The sequence below is a fragment of the Hemicordylus capensis genome, chromosome 4 (genome assembly GCF_027244095.1).
Source record: "Hemicordylus capensis ecotype Gifberg chromosome 4, rHemCap1.1.pri, whole genome shotgun sequence".
NCBI lineage: Eukaryota > Metazoa > Chordata > Lepidosauria > Squamata > Cordylidae > Hemicordylus > Hemicordylus capensis.
This window is the reverse complement of record NC_069660.1, coordinates 318,501,185-318,521,814: the sequence shown is the minus strand read 5'-3', so window position 1 is coordinate 318,521,814 and position 20,630 is coordinate 318,501,185. Positions and strand designations below refer to the sequence as shown.

Below are 20,630 nucleotides of genomic sequence, written 5' to 3'. Positions count from 1 at the left end.
AAAAGCCAAGGTAAAGCCAGCTGTCTGGAAATGCTGCAGGCATGAGCCTATCAGAGGCCTCCTTTAGCAGGCAAAAGGACAAAGAGATGCACCCTTTGTTTTGATCAACCCAACTGCAAATACAGCCATTAGTGGGCATGAGCAAAATCCAGTCCGCCAGGACATCCCTGCAGAGAGGAGTGCTTGATGTCACTATATCACTATATGCCCCCAACTTCCATCTGAATGCACTTATTTCCTCTAGGGAGGACACACCTGCTTTGCCCGAGTTCCAGCCCCTGTAAGGCATTTGGTCTTCTGCCCCAGGGCTGTCTTCAAGTTGGGCCAAGCCCACCTGGGATCTGCCTGGCCCCTTTGCCCTGGAGGGGTTGCCACACAGGTTGCATACATAGAGCTAAGAAAATATAGCACCATCGAGTGACTCTATATTGTCTTATCTCTATATGTGATTCAGATGTGTGTAATTTGCACAGAAGAAAGGGCGGGGGGGGGGGTGGCACACATACATCAGTGGGAAACCTTCAGGCCCATGTGCCAGTGGTGGGGGTGGGGGCAGGGTCCCTGGGACAACCCAGCACCATCTGCACTGCCCTCCCATTCCCTGCAGAATCCTCTGCAGTTTGCCGCATGGGAATGTCCGGAGGCGAGAAAGAGTCAGGCTCCCCCTCCCAGCTTTGCTGGGCTTCAGCCAGTGTCTCCTTGGATGCCCAGAAGGACATCCTCAGGGGAGGGAGCTGAATCATCTCCAGGGCCCCTTGCAGCTCTGCTAACTGGGCAAAGAGGCACCTTTTAACGTGCTGATTCTCTTTATTGAGCAGAGGGAGAGCAACAGGCCCTATCCGCCCCCAGTACAGCATCCCTCCAGTGGCCATTGCTGGTGTCTATCTACAATTCTTTTTAGATTGTGAGCCCTTTGGGGCCTGGGAGCCATTTTATTTTTCTGTGTAAACCACCCTGAGCCATTTTTGGAAGGACGGTATAGAAATTGAATTCTTCATCTTCATCTTCATCATCTTCATCATCATCATCATCTCAGCCTGAGCTTGACAACAGGCCCCAATAGTTGCAAGGAGTCAAAGGTTCCTGGTGGAGTCTCTGGGACATCAGCACTAGCAAACACCCACCTGAACCAGGGAGTTTGCAGAACTGGTGGGGCGGGGGCCAGGGGCCGGGGGCCCTCCAACAGGTCATACCTACCAGCTCCAGCCTCATCACCCTGCGGATCCCAGGGACAAAGATGGCAATGAGTCTGAGCCAAAGCCAGGAAGAGGTGGGACAACAGGGCCAGCTATACAACCGGAGACATGTTACCTGGACATTGCTGGTGCAACACCTCCTTTGGCCAACTCCTTGGCTCTGGCGGCAGCTTCCCTGCTGGCTCAGCAGCATTGCCCTGCAACCTGGTCTTTGCCCTGCTGGACAGCTCCCCTGCCTTGACAACAGACACGAGGATGGTTCATGTGCCAGGGGAGGACTCAACCTGGGGAGGAGGGTCATGCACACTCCCGATCCATGGCCATGTGAATCCAAAAACCAAGGTAAGAGGAGGGGAGAGTGATTGTGTGGAGGGCTGAAGCTGGGTAGGGTGGCTTTTTGTCTGCCCTCGGTAGAATTCTAGGGACAGAATGTGGGTAGGGCTCACCCATCCTACCTGTCTCCCGTCTCCCACATGATCACTTTCCTGTCCGCTCACCTTGATTTTTGAATCCACCTGACTGCAGATTGGGAGCGTGCCCAGCTGTCCTACCCTAGCCAGGCGCTCCTCCAACCCTGTTTAGGGACCTATGAACAAGCCTTCAGAATCCAAGCCAACAACCCCATAATACAGTATATCGGTGAGAACAGGTCACCAGGGTGGCCCAATAGGCAGAGCTGGACCCGGGTATGAGACAGACTCCAGCCTAGTCTGTCATCGACCTCTTGGGTTGCCGTGGACTCATTGCCATCTCTCAGTCTTGATTGCCCTAATGCAGGTCTGCTCAACTTCGGCCCTCTGGCAGATGTTGGCCTACAACTACCATAATCCCTGGCTATTGGACACTGTGGCTGGGAATTATGGGAGTTGTAGTCCAAAAATAGCTGCGGGGGGGCATAGTTGAGCAGGCCTGCCCTAATGTCACGGGGCCACGTTTTGCTCCTCCTCCCCAACGTCCTTGCAACTTGCAGCCCAGTGATGTCTGCTGTTGGTTTATGTAGGAGAAATCTGAGCATAAGGGCTGTGGTGAAGGACAATGGTGGGAGTCACAGAAAGGACTGTGGGAGGAGAGGCGGGAAGAAAAAACCTTGCCCATTCCTCAGACATTGTTAGGGAGAACATAGGAAGCTGCCATGTACTGAGTTTGTTTTTTGCTCAGTATAGTCTACACAGACTGGCAGCGGTTTCTCCAAGGCTGCAGGCAGGAATCATAGGAACATAGGAAGCTGCCATACACCGAGTCAGACCATTGGTCTATCTAGCTCAGTAGTGTCTACACAGACTGGCAGCGGCTTCTCCCAGGATGCAGGCAGGAATCTCTCTCAGTCCTATCTTGGAGATGCTGCCAGGGAGGGAACTGGGAAACTCCTGCTCTTCCCAGAGTGGCTCCATCCCCTAAGGGGAATCTCTTACAGTGCTCACACGTCTAGTCTCCCATTCATTTGCAACCAGGGTGGATCCTGCTTAGCTAAGGGGGCAAGTCATGCTAGTTGCTACCACAAGACCAGCTCCCCTCTATTGTTGCTGCTATTGTCTATGGAAGAAGGAGAAGGGCATGATGAGGGAACACTGAAGGATCCCTCGAGGGACTCGCACAGCCCTGCAGGAAACCCAGTGTGGTTAGGGAACTGTCCTTTGCCTAGAGATGGCGATTTCTATTATCATTCTGGTCAGTTCAGGGAACTGCATGGAAATTGGACCACTAACTGGAAATCCTGCCTTGCATCTCTAAGAGTGTGGGTGCTGCCTCTTGTGGCACCATGATGAAGGGAGGGCACTTCTGGACATGGCCAGGGATGCTTATCGCCAGCTAGTATGGTAGGGAAAGGGTCCATGATGTCCACGTTTGGGGATCCACCGCTCAGCAGCCCCTTCTCAAATTAAGCTCTGGGGTATATGGGTTGATGTAGTTACCTGTCACAAGGGAGGGAGAACTTCAAGAGGCTGGAGACCACGTCCCCCGAGTACTCGCCAGCCAGTGAGATCACAACATTCAACGCTGCCCTCCTGGCATTGCCGGCGGGGATGCAGCTGAGCTGGAAATAGACACCGTCCACTATTTCTGATACCTAGGAGTGGGGGAAAGCCAGAGGTGTGGGTCATGGGCCACAGCTCAGCTACAGTGGACACTCCCAGACTGGCTGTGTGAGGGCAGAAGGAAGATTCCCAACCTTCAAGGACCTGCAGGGAGAGGAGACAAGTGGTAGTAGTGCTTGGTGAGTCCCTACTGAGCGGTATCAAGTCAACGGTGGGCTGGCCAGACCGGTTAGTTCATAATGTGTGCTTCCTCCCCACCCCAGGGTGCGAAGCCAGGGTGTGACAGGAGGCAGGTTCTGAAGGCTTGTCAAGGCCACTGATAACAATCCTTTCTTGCTCAAACATGTGGGAATGGATGACAATGCCAGGCACAGTCATGAACATGTCACCCCTGACTGTTCCTGGGAAGGATGAAGAAACTTGGAGATTAGGGGGAGTTCCTCTCCATTCTTGCTGTAAAGCACAGGTTCCCAGAAGTGGGTCCCCAGATGTTGTTGGACTACAACTTCCATCATCCCCAGCCACAATGGCCAAAGACAGGATATGCCTGGATACAATTTGAACCAAAAAGGGTCAAAGGGTCAATTTACAGCACTTTTTAACCTGTTGTAGCTGTGGCACTTTTAAAATCAGATTTCCTTGAAATTAGGCACATTTGTAGATTTCATCAAGTAGATCTTGCACACCAAGTTTCAAATTATTACCTCGGCAGTTGTCAGATTTATAAGCAATAGAATTTTGAGGTTTATAATGGCAAGACCTTTTGGGGTCTTTTTGTTACTCACCTTAACTAAAGGGACACCCCATGCCCCTTTTACATACACATACACATAACACACACACACACACACACATTCCCTTTTGTTCTAGTGCTCTAGCAGCAGTACAGTGGGAAGGTCCCGCTACTGTAATAAAGAGCAAAATACATAGCAGGTTTCCTGGTTTGCAGAGGGGGGATATGGGGGTGGGGCGGTGAGCTTATCTACACTTCTCTTTGAAGTACAGTTATCTCTCACCAACCGCTAGGGTTCTGTTCTGGCAAAACCTCACTGTTGGCAAATTCATGGCTGGCGAGGCATTAAAGTCTATGGGAAACAGGGGGTTAGGGGAACCATGGCCACAAAAAAGGCCTAAAAATAAAAGAAAAACTACAAAAAGATTACTACAAATAACCAAAAATCCTATAATATTGCCAAGAGTCACCAAGAATGAGCAGATAGAACCTCGGGACATTTTTTTAACCGCCCCCCCACCCCAAATCACTCAAAGGCATTTTAAATTGGCAAGGGACAGCAAGTTCAGCAAGGGGATCACCAAGAGGAATGAGCAGATCGAACCTCTGAAATGGGTCTACAGGTAGATGATCAGTTTCTTCCAAGACTAGCTGGAGCTGGGAGGCCACCACCCTCTCAATTACCTTGCCCAGCCACGGAAGGTTGGAGACAGACCTGTAGTTGCTCAACTCTAAGGAATCCAAGGCAGGCTTCTTCAGAAGTGGTCTAATAATTGCCTCCTTAAGACAAGGAGGCATCCTGCCCTCCCTCAACAACTTTTTAAAAAGTTGTTGAGCTGGAAACAACTTTTTAAGGGCACATATAAGAAATGCAAAGACAGACAGATCACCAAGAATGAATAGAGACAAGTAGCCGAGACTGAGCACACACACTCAGTAATATGGAAAAAAGAGAGGCATTGTGACACAAAGCTGGGACTGCAAAAGGTGCAGAAGAGGGCAACCAAGATGATCAGGGGCCTAGAGCACCTTCCTTACGAGGCAAGGCTACAACAGCTGGGGCTCTTTAGTTTAGAAGAAAGATGACTGTGGGGAGACATGATAGAGGTCTATAACATCATGCATGGTGTGGAGAAAGTTGATAGATTTTTTTTTTCTCCCTCTCACACAACACTAGGGGTTATCCCATGAAACTGGTTGCCAAGAAATTTAGGACTGACAAAAAGAAAGTACTTTTCCACACAATGTGTAGTCAACTTGTGGAATTCTCTGCCACAAGATGTGGTGATGGCCACTAGCCTGGATGGCTTTGAGAGGGGTTTAGATAAATCCATGGAGGACAGGTCTATCAATGGTTACTAGTCTGGTGCCTGTAGGCCATCTACAGCCTCAGAGGCACGATGCCTTTAAATACCAATTGTAGGGGAACAGCAGCTGGAGAGAGGATGTGCCCTCATCTCTTGCCTGTGGGCTTCTCAGAGGCATCTGGTGGGCCACTGTGGGAAACAGGATGCTGGACTAGATAGGCCCAGAGCCTAATCCAGTAGGGCTGTTCTTATGTTCTTAAACTGTTTGTAGGGTTCGGATGGGAATTGGGGGCAGAGCTGTGGAGCAGCAAGACCATCTTCCACTTTGACCCCCACTATAATGAGAGCACCTGGAAGGCCCAAATGCATCCAGTCATTTGGGCACTGTCATCAATCATCAGGGCACTGTCCAGACCAGCTGCTCAACAGCAGCAAAACGCCTCCATTTAGGCAAGTCACATTCAAAACGTAAACAGCAGGGGGAGCAGTCTCATGGAAATGAACAACCTGAAAAAACAGCAACTTTCTTACACCGGGTATACAATGTCCCTGCTCTATATCACAGCAATTACATTCGCAACAAGGCATTGGCAATGTGAACATCACCCTTCTGTCCGCCTAGGGACTGTGGTGTCACGATGCAGGAAGTGTGGAAGGACACTTCCGAGATCTGACGTGACCCCCGTTTCAGGATGTAATCTGGAAAGCGCCCAGGAGGAAGAGAACCAAAAGCGATGGCAACTATGGGGCTGCAGGACAGGGGCAGCATTAGACCTTCTAACTGAGTCACACCAATTGAGCCTCTTCCACACGGCCAACTCTCACCTTGTCCTTCATGTCTGCTTTGCCTTCTTGCAGAGCTGTGGTCAGCTCACCCAAAGCAGCCTCTGTGATGGCCTTGTCAGACTTCTTCAGACCGTTTTCAGTTGCCAGCACAATACCAGAAACAGAGACGATGCTGGAGCTCCCTTCGGGACCCTGGAACAATTTATTCATTGAAGAATGTGTTACCCCACCTTTTATATGCAAGACTTCCCAAGACAGCTTACAATAAAGTCAAATGGTCATGAAATGCCACAGAATGCAAAATAAAATACAACTAGCTGCGCCGGGCGGAGAGCATCTGCCTGTTATTTTCCTGCCTGCCCGCTTACCACTGCCATTTTCTTTCCCTGTCCACCCACTGCCGTCGTTTTCTTCCCCCGCCTACACATCACCTTCTCCCATCCCCCACCCCCACATTTTGTTTCCAGCCTTGCCCACAAGCCTGTCCGCCAGTACCGGCACTTCCCAATCCCCCTGACGGCAGCTCACTCGTGAACTCTCGTGAGAGCTGCCACACATGGGACTAGCAACAGGTACACCTTAGAGAAATATATAGACAGATAGATAGATAATGGATGCTGTGATGAAAATTTACCTAAACTTGTAAATTTCTAAAACCAACAGCAATAAGAACCAAAGATAAAACAGCAGGAGACTTAAAATAAGCTCATCCAAAAACTTCTTGAAGTAATGAGTCTTCAGAGCTGTTTTGTATGTTTCCATGTCAAGCGGATCTTCCCAGACAGGGCATTCCACTGAAACAATGCCTAGGGCGCCAACTGGTGTGTGTGTGTGGGGGGGGTGCCATCACACTCTCTGGGTGCCCTCCTTCACCTCCGGCCCTGCTGCCCAGTCGCTCACCTGTCCACTGCCATCTCCACCTGCGAAGAACACAAGAACAGCCCTGCTGGACCACGCCCAAGGCCTATCTAGTCCAGCATCCTGTTTCACCCTCAGGGGAGCCCACAGGCAAGAGCTGAGGGCAGGCCCCCTCTCCTGCTGTTGCTCCCCTGCAACTCCTCTGCAGTCACAGTAGCCAGACACTGCTGCCTCCTCTTCCTCCTGCCTGCCTGCTACTTGGTCATCCTCTGCATCCAACACCGCCAACCTGGGTCTTTACTAGGCTTCACAGTGTCACAACACATTGTAATGACATCACTGTGCAGCATGATGATTAGGGTTGCCAACTGTCCCTCATTACAGGGATGAAATGCTGGTCCCTAGAGGGACAGCATTTGTCCCTCATTTATTCAATAGCATATAATTCAATTCCATATACGTCAATGATGCACAGGCTCTGTCTTGATTACCACTGCATACACCTCCCCCAGCCAGCTCCCACAAACTTGTGTCCCTCATTCTGGCAACGAAATGTTGGCAACCCTAAGATGATGTCATTATAATGTATCGTGGCACTTTGAAGCCGACCAAAGGCCCAGGCCAGCAGCACTGGACAGAACAGATGCAGCAGGAAGGTGAGTGAGTAAGCGGTCAGGAAGGAGGTGATGATGATGATGGAGGAAGGGTTTGGAAGCAGCTCTTGAGAAGACAAGGCTCAGACCAGGGGAGGTAACAAATGTTTGTTTTCTTTCCTGAAGAAGCAAGCAAACAAGCAAATAAACAAACTGACAAACAAACCAATAAGAAAACAAGGGGGAAAGGACAACCTACGTTTGTTAGGGCTAGTTTTTCCTACGGTTTGATCCCTGGCTGGTGAGGGGTTTGTTTTTAACAGGAAGGTTTCAGTTTGATTCAGTTGTGCCTAGGCGCTTTCCAGACTAGACCCTACAAGAGGGTCAGGACGAATCTCTGAAGTGTGCTTCCACACTTCCTGTGTTGTCACCACAGTCCTGACATGGACAGCAGGGTGCCGTTCACATTTCCAATGCCTTGTTGTGAATTTAATCACTGCAATATAGAGCAAGGATGTCGTGTATTCGGCACGAAAAAGTTGCTGGTTTGGGGGGTTGTTAGTTTTTGTGAGACTGCTCCCCCTGCTGTTTACTGCCCGAATGCGACTTGCCCAAACAGAGGCATTTTGCTGCTAATGAGCAGCAAGTCTGGAAAGCGCCTAGAGAGTCAGTGGGTGGGGATCAGCTGCAGGTGAGTCACACACCTTTTTTCTTTTCTTTTGTTGGGGGGGGGGTTTGCTCATTCCTGAAGTGCCAGGGTGCAAACATTTCAGACAAACCAGAAAGGGGCAGAATAGAACCAGAAGTAGAGCAGACAGTTTTATCACCCTCTGGATCAAAACACTGAGAGTGACCTGGAGTTGCGGAAGGAAATCAGGGAGGCGTCAAAGAGAGACAGAGGTGTAATCATGGGTGACTTCAATTACCCTCATGTAGACTGGGCAAATTCACGTGCTGGTATTCACAACAAAAAAGCTAATATCATAATGCCTTTCTACAAATTGATGGTGCGGCCACATTTGGAGTACTGCATACAGTTCTGCTCACCGTATCTTTAAAAGGACATTGTAGAACTGGAAAAGGTGCAGAAGAGGACAACCAAGATGATCAGAGGCCTGGAGCACCTTCTGTATGAGGTAAGGCTACAACACCTGGGACTCTTTACCTTGGAAAAGAGGTGATTATGGGGAGACATGATAGAAATGTATACACTTGTATACACTTGTATACAAGTGTATGGAATAGGGAGGGTGGACAGAGAGAAACTTTTTCTCCCTCTCTCACAACACTCGAACCAGGAGTCATCCCATGAAACAGCCATGACATTTAGGACCGACAAAAGGATTAATTATGTGCTGTGTGAAAAAGTACTTCCTTTTGTCTGTCCTAAATTTCCTGGCCTTCAGTTTCATGGGATAACCCCTGGTTCTAGTGTTGTGAGGGAGGGAGAAAATTTTCTCCCTGTCCACTCTCTCTACTCTATCCGTAATTTTATACACCTCGATCATGTCTCCTCTTAGTCGCCTCTTTTCCAAACTAAATAGCCCCAGGTGTTGTAGTCTTGCCTCATAAGAAAGGTGCTCTAGGCCCCGGATCATCTTGGTTGCCCTCTTCTGCACCTTTTCCAGTTCAACAATGTCCTTTTTTAGATGTGGTGACCAGAATTGTACGCAGTACTCCAGGTGTGGCCGCACCATAGTTTTGTATAAGGGCATTATAATATTAGCCGTTTTATTTTCAGTCCCCTTCCTAATGATTCCTAGCATGGAATTAGCTTTTTTCACAGCTGCCACACACTGAGATGGAACTTTCGATGAGCTGTCCACCATGACCCCGACATCTCTCTCCTGGTCAGTCACCAACAGCTCAGATTTATTATTATTCATGTATTTACTGGATTTCTATACCGCCCTTCCAAAAGTGGCTGAGGGTGGTTAGATCCCATCAGCGTATATGTGAAGTTGGTGCTTTTTGCCCCCATGTGCATCACTTTACACTTGTGTACATTGAATCACATTTGCCATTTTGTCATGCACTCCCCCAGTTTGGAGTTCCTCACAATACACTGTGGATTTCACTACACTAAATAGTTTAGTGTCATCTGTAAATTTGGCCACTTCGCTGGTCACCCCAACTTCTAGATCGTTTATGAACAAGTTAGAGTATTGGTCTTATGAGGAGGAGGCGGTGGAACAGGAGGAGACAGCAGATGCACAGGGCAGGAGAGTGAGTGAGTGGGCAGGTGATGGGGCAGGCATCTCTATGCCTTCTGATTCCCAGTGTGGGGAGGGGGCACCAAAGCTAGGCTTCTTTGGGCAGGCCAGGAACACCTCTGTCTTGTCAGGATTAAGTGTCAGTTTCCTGTCCCACATCCAGACATTCACCACCTCCAGGGACCAGCTCAGCATCTCTGGGCTCTGCATTTACATCAATTGCATCCCTGGACTCTGATGGAAAGGAGAGAGAGAGAGAGAGAAAACACTAAGTATTGTCATTGTACTGATGACATCAAGCTCCAGGTCTCTGGAGGATCTCTCCAGGTGGTTTCATGCAGATTTTGACTAGCAGAGGGGATCAAACGTTGCGGGACACCATATGCCAAATTCCACTGTGATGAGCAGAAGTTTCCAACGGCACCTTCTGGAATCTTCCCTCCAAGAAGGACCGGGACCACCATAGGATAGTGCCTCCGATCTCCATCCTGGTGCCAAGGTCAAGCCAGGGGTGTGGGTGTCCGTAACCACACCCAGGGAATGTGTGTGCTACAGCCCTGGCACTGTGACTGCACAAAACCTTCTAGGGTTTCAAAATGATGCTAGCGAACAAGAAAGAGCCCCCTCCCCACAAACAAACAGAAATATAGATGTAATAATAGATTGGACAATATGGATCTCAGTTTAAATCTTCACTGTATAGGCAATAAATAGCACATGATCATAAAAACAACTCATAAAGATCCTATAGAAAATGTAGTCAATTCCGAACAAAACATATACAAGTCACACGTTTGAGTGATCATGTCTACTGCCCAGGTGAGTTTGCTGTTCCAGTTCTCCACCAGTCATCAACAGGATCACCGGCAGAGCCAACACTAAATCCTTCCAAGGCTTCTTGGAATCCTATTGGATCCAATAATCTTCTCAGGTGGACCATCCTAATAGGCTCCTTAGCCCTGCAGAAGTGGGACCCAATTGTGAGTCCAACCTTTAGCAGAAGGTGGTCCTTCCATGACCAGGAGGCAATCACAGGAGCCCCCACCCCCAGAACACCACCCCAATCAGAGTAAAAAAAGACCAGGTCAAGTGTGTGACTTGATCAAATGTGTGACTTGTATATGTTTTGTTCGGGATTGAGTACATGTTCTATAGGACGTATATAGTCTCCATCTGAGATTTTTATGAGAATATGCTATTGATTGCCTATTGTGTGAAGGTTCAGACTGAGGGTCCATATGGGATCCTGAGCATCCAATCTATTATTACATCTATATTTCTAATTAAAATTATTGTGAATAGATGCAGGAATCGCATATACTCCATCCGCTGGCCCCTTGCATTAGTTTCCAGAGGTGGCTAACAGTTTGCTAGTGTAGGAGCCCTGAGAGAATAAGCAGGGTGAGTCAGGTCACAGCAGAACATGTGCCCAAATATACCATGGCAAGGCGAGTGCCTGTTTTGTTAGGTACGAAGTTCCATGTCACGAGATCTGAAAATGGAGCACGAATTAGACGAGGGCAGCAGAATAGGGTGTGGACTGCCCAAGCTACTCACAGGAGGACCAATCAGGCAAGCAGCAACTGATACAGGCACGCCCCAAGAGGAAAAGAGAAGAGAGCTGGTCTTGTGGTAGCAAGCACGTCTTGTCCCCTTAGCTAAGCAGGGTCTACCCTGATTGCATTTGAAGGGGAGACCACACGTGAGCACTGTAAGATATTCCCATCAGGGGATGGAGCCACTCTGGGAAGAGCAGACGGTTCCCAATTCCCTCCCTGGCAGCATCTCCAAGAGAGGGCTGAGAGAGATTCCTGCCTGCAACCTTGGAGAAGCCGCTGCCAGTCTGTGTGAAGACAATGCTGAGCTAGATAGACCAGTGGTCTGACTCAGTATATGGCAGTTTCCTATGTTCCTAAAAAGAGTATGATACCTGCTGGTTTTCCTTTTCTTTCTGCTTCGACAGGCCAGTGTCCTGTAGGATGTGTAGGTTCACCTCTTTCCTGGTGGGCCGGAGGGCCGCTTTGGGGGCCTTGGGTTTCCTCCTCCCCTGCCCAGGGACTGGTTCCTTTGGCCTCACAATATGCACCTCTTCCATCTGTTCTCCGACAGCAGGGGCCGCTCTGGAGGTCTGCCAGAGGAGGACCTTCCCCAGCCGGGGTTTCGGAGAAGAGGCCAGCTCATCCTCCCAGCCAAGCGGCTTCTGGGCAGCCGGAGAGGCAGGCTCTCCTTTAGCAGCTCCGCTCCTCCCATGGTCTCCCACTTGGTCCGGTCTCGGCTCCTCCTTCTCCATCCGCATCTTGACCTTGGCAATTTCATCCTCCAGTTTAGAAAGCTCCACCCTGATGTCCGTCAAGGACTCTGAAAGGGCCTGCAGCGCCCTCTTGGTGGCCATGATCTCCTCAAGCAAGGATGAGAGGGTGGGTTCGCGGAGGGAGAGGGCAGGAGGGCTGATCTCAGGGGAGGAGGAGGGAGAAGGGCACAGCCGCCTGACGCCCACCTCAGAGCTCTCCAGGGCCAGCCAGAAGTCTCTCTCTCGCTCTTCGGGGCCTGACTGGACCTCCTGATTGGCAGCCATGGCTCTGGGACTGGGAGATGTCTCCTGACGGTGACAGAGCACAGGGGCCTCACCAGTGACTGAAGGCTCCGGGGTTTCAGAGGTCTGTCCATCTGGCACCGAGATCATGATGCACCTCAAGAGAAAACCATCCTCTGCCTGTGTCCAGCGGGCTGCACCTAAGAATGGCAGCACACACAGCATGAGGCTTTCCCCTTGACTCTGCCCAGATTTAAGAAGCGGTAGATGTCAGAGGCAGCCAGCACCTGATGGCCACGTCACACTTTGCATTTTTTATTTTATTTTTTTATTTTACATTTTATATCCCGCTCTTCCTCCAAGGAGCCTAGAGAGGTGTACTACATACTTAAGTGTCTCCTCACAACAACCTTGTGAAGTAGGTTAGGCTGAGAGAGAGGTGACTGGCCCAGAGTCACCCAGCAAGTCTCATGTTGAAATCGAGGCTTTGTGTGCAAATGTGACAAACACGTTTGTAAAGATGTCCATCATGCAGACCCACTCCTCAGGGGGCTTCAGTGTGCACTCAGGTTTGCCTCTGTGCAGTGCAGAATTTCTCAGTCTTGGATCCCCAGATGTCGTTGGACTACAACTCCCATCATCTACAGCTCTGGATGGTGGGAGTTGTAGTCAACCACATCTGGGGAGGCGAGGTTGGAAACCCCTGGTGTAATGTATGAAATGGCCCGTATGGTGCAGAGAAAGGTTTGGGTCTGGTGTGCTGAAGAGCCCCGCTCAGCCAGATGGTGGGGCCGGCTTGGGCGTGCCCCTGCCTCCATGATCCTACTCCTGTGCTCATCAAGCCTGTTAGGCCTTAGTGACCACAATAACCGCCACTGCCAAAGGGGAAGGCGGGTGAGTCTGTTGCAGCAAAAGGAACCAAGAATCTTGTTGTGTCTGAAAGTCTAACCATTTATTTCAGCAACTGACATTGACAAATGTCTTAGACTTGACCGTGCTACAAGGCTCTTTGTGGTTCTTGAAGACGTGTCCCTCTCTTCTGCTTTCACTCCTGGGCGCTTTCCAGATTAGACCCTGCAACGGAGTCACGTCGTATCTCGGAAGTGTGCTTCCACTGACAGCAGAGTGCCATTCACAATCCCAATGCCTTCTTTTGAATTTAATCGCTGCGATAGAGAGCTGGGACGTTGTATATCCGGCGTGGGAAAGTTGCTGTTTTTTCAGGTTGTTCGTTTCTGTGAGACTGTTTCAAATACGACTTGCCTGAACGGAGGCATTTTGCTGCTGAAAAGCACCCTGCACTAGCAACATTGCACATGCATACCAGGGTGGTTTCCAGATAGCGCATCTTACAACGCAAAAAGTGGTGTAAATGGCAATATTTTGTGTGCTGAATTCAAACCGCAGTTGAAATCCGTTGTATGCTACAATGGGGAAATACAGCTATTTTCCTGCGACGCATATGCGACGTTATAGGGCTACCACGCAGCAACAAAATCTGAAAGAAGGCTTTGGAAATGCAAACGGCATCTTGCTGACAGCGCAGGGACAGAGCAGGCAGTGCAGAAACACACTGAAGTTACACTGTGAGTAAGCGTGCAATCTGGAAAGCGCCCAGGCGTGAGAATAGTGAAGGAGAGGCTCAACAGTGCTTTGACCAGCACTAGTGCAAGCAAAGAACGGAAGCCTTTTGCACACCCCAGTCCTCTTTCAGCGTCCCACCCCTGGGAATCTCTGCACTGGTCAGCCCCACTGCCCCCTTCCCCACAACCCTTCCTATAATGCCCTTCAGACTGGGGGAGTGTGTGAAGCCACAGTCTTACCCCGTGTGTGCCTACGTGTAAAGGCGCCGCCCTGCAGAGGATCAATCCATGCTCAATGGATACATGGAGAGCAGAACGGGTGTCTGCCTGCTGGCCCCTGCTCCTGATCTCTCCACGATCAGCCATGCCTCTAGGCATGTTCAGAGGCCCAGAGGGGTTGCCTGGAGGTCAGGGTTGGGGCCGAGGGGATTCACTTTCTCCCCGCACCCGCCATGTGTTCATTGAACGTGGATTTTAGGTTTGCAAAGGGCTCGTGGATGATGTCAGGGCTGCAGCCGCCAGGAAGCCGCTAGACAGACCTGCCCTTCACTGGGCTTCACTCTTTCTCCTCCTGAGAAGCACCTGCGAGCCTGGAAACTGTCAGGGTCACTGCTCACCTCCTAGCTTGGTGGCATCTGCTGAGAATGGGGGGATGAGAGCAGAAAGATCCCCCACGTTCTAGAACCACCAGCAAGTGCATTGATAGCCATGGCAACACACACACACACATTCTCGAGTATTAAGAACAATTCGCATCTCAGAATTTGGCTAAAAGGGAAAGGCTTTACTCAAACTGCAGCTAGTTTTCTTTGTCCAAGCTCCATCCCTCTGCACTCAAGACAAAATGGACTCGGGTAGGGGGACAGAAAAAAGGCTCTCCCATAAAGCAAGTGGCCTTCCCAATTAATAGAAGTGTTTGTTTTTAGGGAACATAGGAAGCTGCCATATACTGAGTCAGACCCTTGGTCCATCTAGCTCAGTCTTGTCTACACAGAGTGGCAGCGGCTTCTCCAAGGTTGCAGGCAGGAATCTCTCTCAGCCCTGTGTTGGAGATGCTGCCAGGGAAGGAACTTGGAACCTTCTGCTCTTTTCAGAGCAGCTCCATCCCCTGAGGGGAATATCTTACAGTGCTGCTCACACTTCTAATCTCCCCTTCATATATATGCAACCAGGGTGGACCCTGCTTAGCTAAGGGGACAGGTCATGCTTGCTACCACAGGATCAGCTCTCCTAATTGTCTTCTGTCAAAAATTTGATGAATCAAATGCACTGCGGGCTGTTTTATCAGAAAAGCAACAAGAACAAGAGGAGAGCTGGTCTTGTGGTAGCAAGCATGACTTGCTACCCTCCCTGGCAGCATCTCCAGGGAATCTCTGAGAGAGATTCCCGCCTGCAGCCTTGGAGAAGCCGCTGCCAGTCCGTGTAGGCTATACTGTGCTTGATGGACCAGTGGTCTGACTCAGTATATGGCAGCTTCCTATGTTCCTAACCAATGGACTTAGGATTCCTCTCTCATTCTCAAAACATATAAGACATATTTATTCACCCAGGCTTTCAAACTAGAATTGTGGTTTTAAACTCTTTTCATTTCTGTTTTAATTTGTTTCATGTTTGTTGTAAAGTGCCCAGAGACATGAGTTTGGGGCGGTGTACAAATACACTAAATAAAACAAATAAATAAAAATGAAATGAAATCAATAAAAAAGTTCTTTGTGGATTACCCATCACACACAAGGTTAAGCACAACGGGAAGGGGAGTGAGTCACACTTTCCCTGCCAGCAGAATGGGCCACCGCTGTACAGCAACCAGGGTGGGCCCTGCAGGGCTGGCCCCAATCAAGCAGCAGCCCAGCCTGCTCCAAATGATGCAACCTGGACTGATTTCTGGGACCACACACAGTGCACCTGTTGCACCAGTTCTGCAGGCACAGCACTGGCTGCCTACCACTTTCCTCCAGGTGCAATTCGAGGAGCTGGTTCGTGCCTTTAAAGCCCTAAATGGCTTGGGCCCCAAGCTGTCTTCCCTCTAACAGGGAATCCCAGTTGCTCTTGACGACAACTCCCATCATCCCCAGTCAAAGGCCATTGCAGATGGGGATGATGGGAGTTGTAGTCAACATCTGGGAATCCCTGTTACAGGGAACAGTGGCCCCTGTACCTTAGCGACTGCCCATTCCCAGCTGAATCGACCCTCCTGACTAGATCAGTTTGGAGGGCTCTGCTCAGGGTGCTGTTGGTGCCTACTGAGGCTTGTCTGTCGAGCACACGGGACAGGGCCTTCCCTGGAAACCGTGTTTGCCCCCAGCCTGTGAAACTCATCCGTTCGCGACTGCCATCTGCATGGCTCCCTCTCTCCCAGCTTTTCGGAGGAATCTGAAGACGGCCTCTTTAAAATAGGTATGAGGCCCATGAGTGGCCCCAGCTCCCTTTACTATAGCTGTGCTTTTGTTCTGGCCGTTTGTTTTGATCTTGTCATTAAGCTCCCTGGGGTCTTCGGAAGAAGGGCGGCATCAAAATGTGAAGAACAAACAAATCCTCCCAGGACCTCTGGAACTGTTGCCCAGGCTGCCGCTTTCCAAGTGCACACAAAGAAGCATCGTGGACCAGCATCCTCTGCAACGTTGCAAGAGACTCATGAGTGGCCGCTTGGGCTGCCTGTTGAACCCCCTGGCTACAGGCTCCGGGCTCTCTGCCCAGGTATTGGCAGCATCATGGCAGAGGTGCTGACCGGGTACTGCCCAGCTCTCTGGCAGGGCTCCTAATGCAGGCCTGTGGCAGGCTTTTCCTGAGCCCAAGGAAGTTCGGGAGGAGGGCGTCGAGAGGCTGCTGCACTGTGCTTCACAACGGGGCCAGAAGACCACAGACCCCCGTGCAGCAGGCCACACTGTCTCACTGGCAGCTGGACCCAACAGACACCTCCAGGCGCACATCTCTTGCCTTCCCCCCATCGATGAGAGAGCGGCTGCTATTCAGACCTCTGGTCAAGGGGGAAAGGAAGGGCATCTGGATCGGACTCTGCAGTGAAAGAAAAGCCTGCTCAGCAGCTCTGATCCGGGGTGCCCCCCCCCGAGACAGTGGCGGCACCAGAAAAGAAACTGGGGCACCCAAGGGGCAAAGTGCGTGTATAGGTAGGCGAGCTGTGCCCCACATATTAGATTTCTGAAACAGAAATGGGGGGCAGGTGGGGGCCAAACTAGTTGTCTGAGGGGGCCCTTCCCCGTGGCCCCCTGGAGCTGCCCTTGGACGGGGGTTCCTGGAATACCGGGTCCCCACCCGCCTTAGCAGCAAATGGAATTTTAGGAGAAGAGTCCCGGAAAAGCCCTGCTGGATCAGGCCCAAGGTCCTTCTAGCGGAGTATCCTGCTGCTTTCGAAAGAAGTCAGCCAGATGTCTTTGGCAAAGGCACGTGCATGTACAGGAGGCGGCCTTTGGCTGAGTCAGACCCTTGGTCCATCTAGGGAAAGGTCAAGTGAGCTGTCAAGTTGATTCCGACTCCTGGCGCCCACAGAGACTTCCTGTGGTTGTCTCTGGTGGAATACAGGAGGGTTGGCCATTGCCTCCTCCCGCGCAGGATGAGATGATGATGCCTTTCCGCATCTCCCTATATCACTGCTGCCTGATAGAGGTGTCTCCCACAGTCTGGGAAATATACCAGCGGGGATCCCAACTGGCAACCTCTTGCTTGTTAGCCAAGCATTTCCCCGCTGCGCCACTTCAGGTGACATGACGTCTAGCTCAGTAGTATTGTGGATTCTGACTCAATGGGTGCAGCTCTGCAGGGTCTTGGCCAGAGAGCGGCCATCCCCAGCACTGCCACATGAGACCCTTTATCCGGAGAGGCCACCAGGGACGGAAATGGAGACCTTCTGGGTGCAAAGCATGTCCTCTGCCACTTGAGTCAGAGGCAGCCCTCCTCTCTGGGGTTTGCCCCAAGCTATCAATATCTGGGGCAGACTACCCCTGATGCTAGAGGTTCCACTTAGCTAGTGTGGCTAATAGCCTTTGATAGGCCTGTCCTCTTAAGCATGTGCCTCATCTTCTACACCAGAGGTCCCCAAACATGTCTCCCCAGATGGTGCTGGACTACAGCCCCCACCATCCCTGGCCACAGTGGCTGGGGATGATGGGAGCTGTAGTCCAGCAACATCTAGGGACCCAAGGCTGGGAACTCTAATTCTACACCACTAGCTACCACCACACATCTTGAGGCAAGGAGTTCCATCGGCTACTGACTGTACTCAGTGTGAAGGACTTCCTATCTGTCCTGGGCCCTCCGGCAGGTGCAGGCTGTGCCACCCCTGCAGAGCAGACGCCTGCCAACCCCGCTCTTCTGGCAGAAGCCCTCCCTGCCCGGGGCCTGCCTCTCCCCGCCGCCATGTCTCCTTTCCGCCTCTAGGTGTCGCCCTCCGCCCCTTCCCACGGCCGCCTCCCCCCACATTCTCTCCTCCTCGTATTTTCCTTGCTCCAAGATCCAGGCTTTTCTCCCCCCCCCCCCCCCGTCTCCAAATTCCTTTCTGATCTCTTTCCGGCCATGTGTGACTGCCGTTTCCTCTGGGCGTCCATTTCAGCAGCAGCAGCAGCAGCCTGACATTAATCAGCGGAGGAGGAGAGAGGAAGCACGTCGCCAGGCAGAAAGCAGCCCCCCCCCCCCCGCTGCCGCCCTTGCTGGGGGGAAGAGGAGCGCCGCATCGCCCCGGCTTCTCCCCTGCTCGCCTGGGCTCCGCTGCAGCTCTCCTGCGGGACGGCCGAGCCGCTCTCGTTGGCCTGCTGGGAGCAGCCGCGTCTGTGCCTCCCTGCCGGGAGGGGACCCTACCGCGGCGCCCCTTGGATGCCTCCGCTGCCGCGCGCTCCTCCGTGCCTGCCAGGCGGCAGCAGCAGCAAAGCCCCCCTGGCGGTGGAGGGGCTTCCCGGAGTCTGCCTCTCGCTTCTCCCCCCAGCACTCCCCGCCCCACTCGGCCCTTGGCCAACCCCTCGCCATCTCCCTCCTTCCCCAAGCAGTGGCAGGGGGTCCCCGCGGCCGGCCCTGCTGCTGAGTCCAGCAGCCTCCAGGGGGTAGATTAGGCGGAGAGCGAAGGCAGCCCCCCCCTCCGCCCCGCCTGGCGCGCCCGCCTTCCTTTGCCGCAGCAGCAGCAGCAGCAGCTGTCTCCTCCAGGGGCTCGGGAGGAGCGCGGCCGGCCGGCTGGGCTGCGCCTTCTGCTTCCAGGCTCCTCGCCGCGGCCAGCAGCAGCCGCAGCCGGAGTGCGCACGGAGGAGCGAGGCGCAAGCCCCGGGGAGCCCCGCTCGCTCGCCCTGGCTGCAGCGCCCCGCCGGCTCGAGAGGCGTCTCCCCCGCCGGGCCCGGGTGGGCTGGGGCCCCGCCGCCGGCCGAGCCATGCGCTGAAGGAGGAGAAGGAGGAGGAGATGTCTCTGTCCAGGCTGCACAGCGGCGCCACCGCCACCACCACCAATGGCTTCCCGGAGGACGCCGCCGCCGCGGGCGGGCTGGAGGAGGCCGGAGGAGCCGCGGGCGGCGGCGGCGGCGGGGAGCTGAGCCGGGTGCTGCGGAGCCTGGAGCTGGGCACGGTGCTGACCCTCTTCTACCAGAAGAAGTCGCAGAGGCCCGAGCGCCGCAGCTTCCAGGTGCGCCTCAAGAGCCGGCAGGTGGTCTGGAGCCGCGCGCCCGAGAAGCTGGAAGGCGACGGTGAGTCGACTCGGGAGCGGGGCTGGAGGACCCCCAAGGGGGCTGGGCTGGCCGCCGGGTCCCTGAGGGGCTCCCCCTCGGAAGCCTGGGTGGGGGGGCCGAGCCGGGAGTGCGGCAGGCAGCAGCGGCCCCTCGGAACCAGCGACAGCTGCCTCTCTGGCCCCCGCATGCCCTTCCCTCCTGCCCTGTCTGTGTTCAAGAGCAGCAGGGCGCTGCCCGCAGGCTAGCCGTTCGTCAGGTAGAGCTGTGCGGGCATGTGTTGGACCCTAAGGAGAGATGGTAGCCGGGACTGAGCCGCCCGCAGCCTCCGCAGGCGCCCGGACATGGTGGGGTCCCTTGGCAATGGGTGGGAGAGGGGTCGGAGAAGCGCCGGGGTGGGTCTGAGGCCCCTCGCAGGCTGCTCTCTCAGGCTTGGGTCTCCAGATGTTGTTGGACTCCAACACCCATCATCCCCAGCCACAATGGCCTTTGATGTGTGTTGAAACCCAACATCTGGGACCCAAGCTTGAGAGGGCGCTGGTTTGCCCGAGGGAGAGTCTCACTTCTTCCTGGCCTGTGAGAGGAAAGCTGGCTGAGATGCGAAGCGTTGGGCTGATGTGAATGGTGGCGGTGGTTACCAATATATTTACGTGTTGCTCTTCAACAAAACCGGTCTAAAAGTGGTTCATATAGAGAAAGGAGCAAGATGGTTCCCTGTCCTAAAGGAACTCGCAGTCTCCAAAGAAATGCAAGGGAGACCCCAGCAGCAGCATCTGGAGGGAGGCAGTGGGGAGGCCGAATAGGGCCGGTTGCTCTCCTCCTGCTAAATCTCAGAGCTTGGAAAGGTGTCCCGCTGCCCATTGAGCAGGGGTGACGGTCTGCAGTCCAGGCTTGTGTTAGGGGGTGGGATCATGAAGTGACTTCCTCCAGTTTTGCTGTTCGAGCTCTGCCATCATCTTTTTGCCTTGTCTACATCCTTTTGTAAGCCCCCCACCCTGCAGAGCACAGACTATCTCCCCCCACCCCAACACAGTTCCCCAAATTGGGTCCCAGATGTTGCTGGCTACAGTTTCCATCATCACCAGCCACCGGGGCTGACAGCAGTGGTTCCTAATCTTGAGTCCCCAGATGCTGT

General features: G+C 52.6%; 3 protein-coding genes across 3 annotated transcripts in view; 1 reads left to right on the top strand and 2 right to left on the bottom strand.

Moving 5' to 3' along the window:
- The window catches only part of MROH6 (maestro heat like repeat family member 6), a 39,059-nt gene extending 24,577 nt beyond the window's left edge, over positions 1-14,482 (bottom strand). Inside the window, exons 1-4 of the mRNA XM_053250212.1 lie at positions 14,456-14,482; positions 11,653-12,455; positions 6,098-6,250; positions 3,110-3,264 (exon numbers count right to left, since the gene is read on the bottom strand). Of these exons, the coding sequence (XP_053106187.1) occupies positions 3,110-3,264; positions 6,098-6,250; positions 11,653-12,405 (1,061 nt within the window). The 5' untranslated portion in view covers positions 12,406-12,455; positions 14,456-14,482. The remainder of the gene's footprint in view (positions 1-3,109; positions 3,265-6,097; positions 6,251-11,652; positions 12,456-14,455) is intronic.
- ZC3H3 (zinc finger CCCH-type containing 3) overlaps positions 1-20,630 on the bottom strand; it is a 379,413-nt gene that overhangs the window by 326,574 nt on the left and 32,209 nt on the right. The window lies entirely within an intron of this gene.
- LOC128324958 (1-phosphatidylinositol 4,5-bisphosphate phosphodiesterase gamma-1-like) overlaps positions 18,424-20,630 on the top strand; it is a 103,593-nt gene continuing 101,386 nt past the window's right edge. The window contains exon 1 of the mRNA XM_053250208.1: positions 18,424-19,516. Within this exon, the coding sequence (XP_053106183.1) occupies positions 19,237-19,516 (280 nt within the window). The 5' untranslated portion in view covers positions 18,424-19,236. The remainder of the gene's footprint in view (positions 19,517-20,630) is intronic.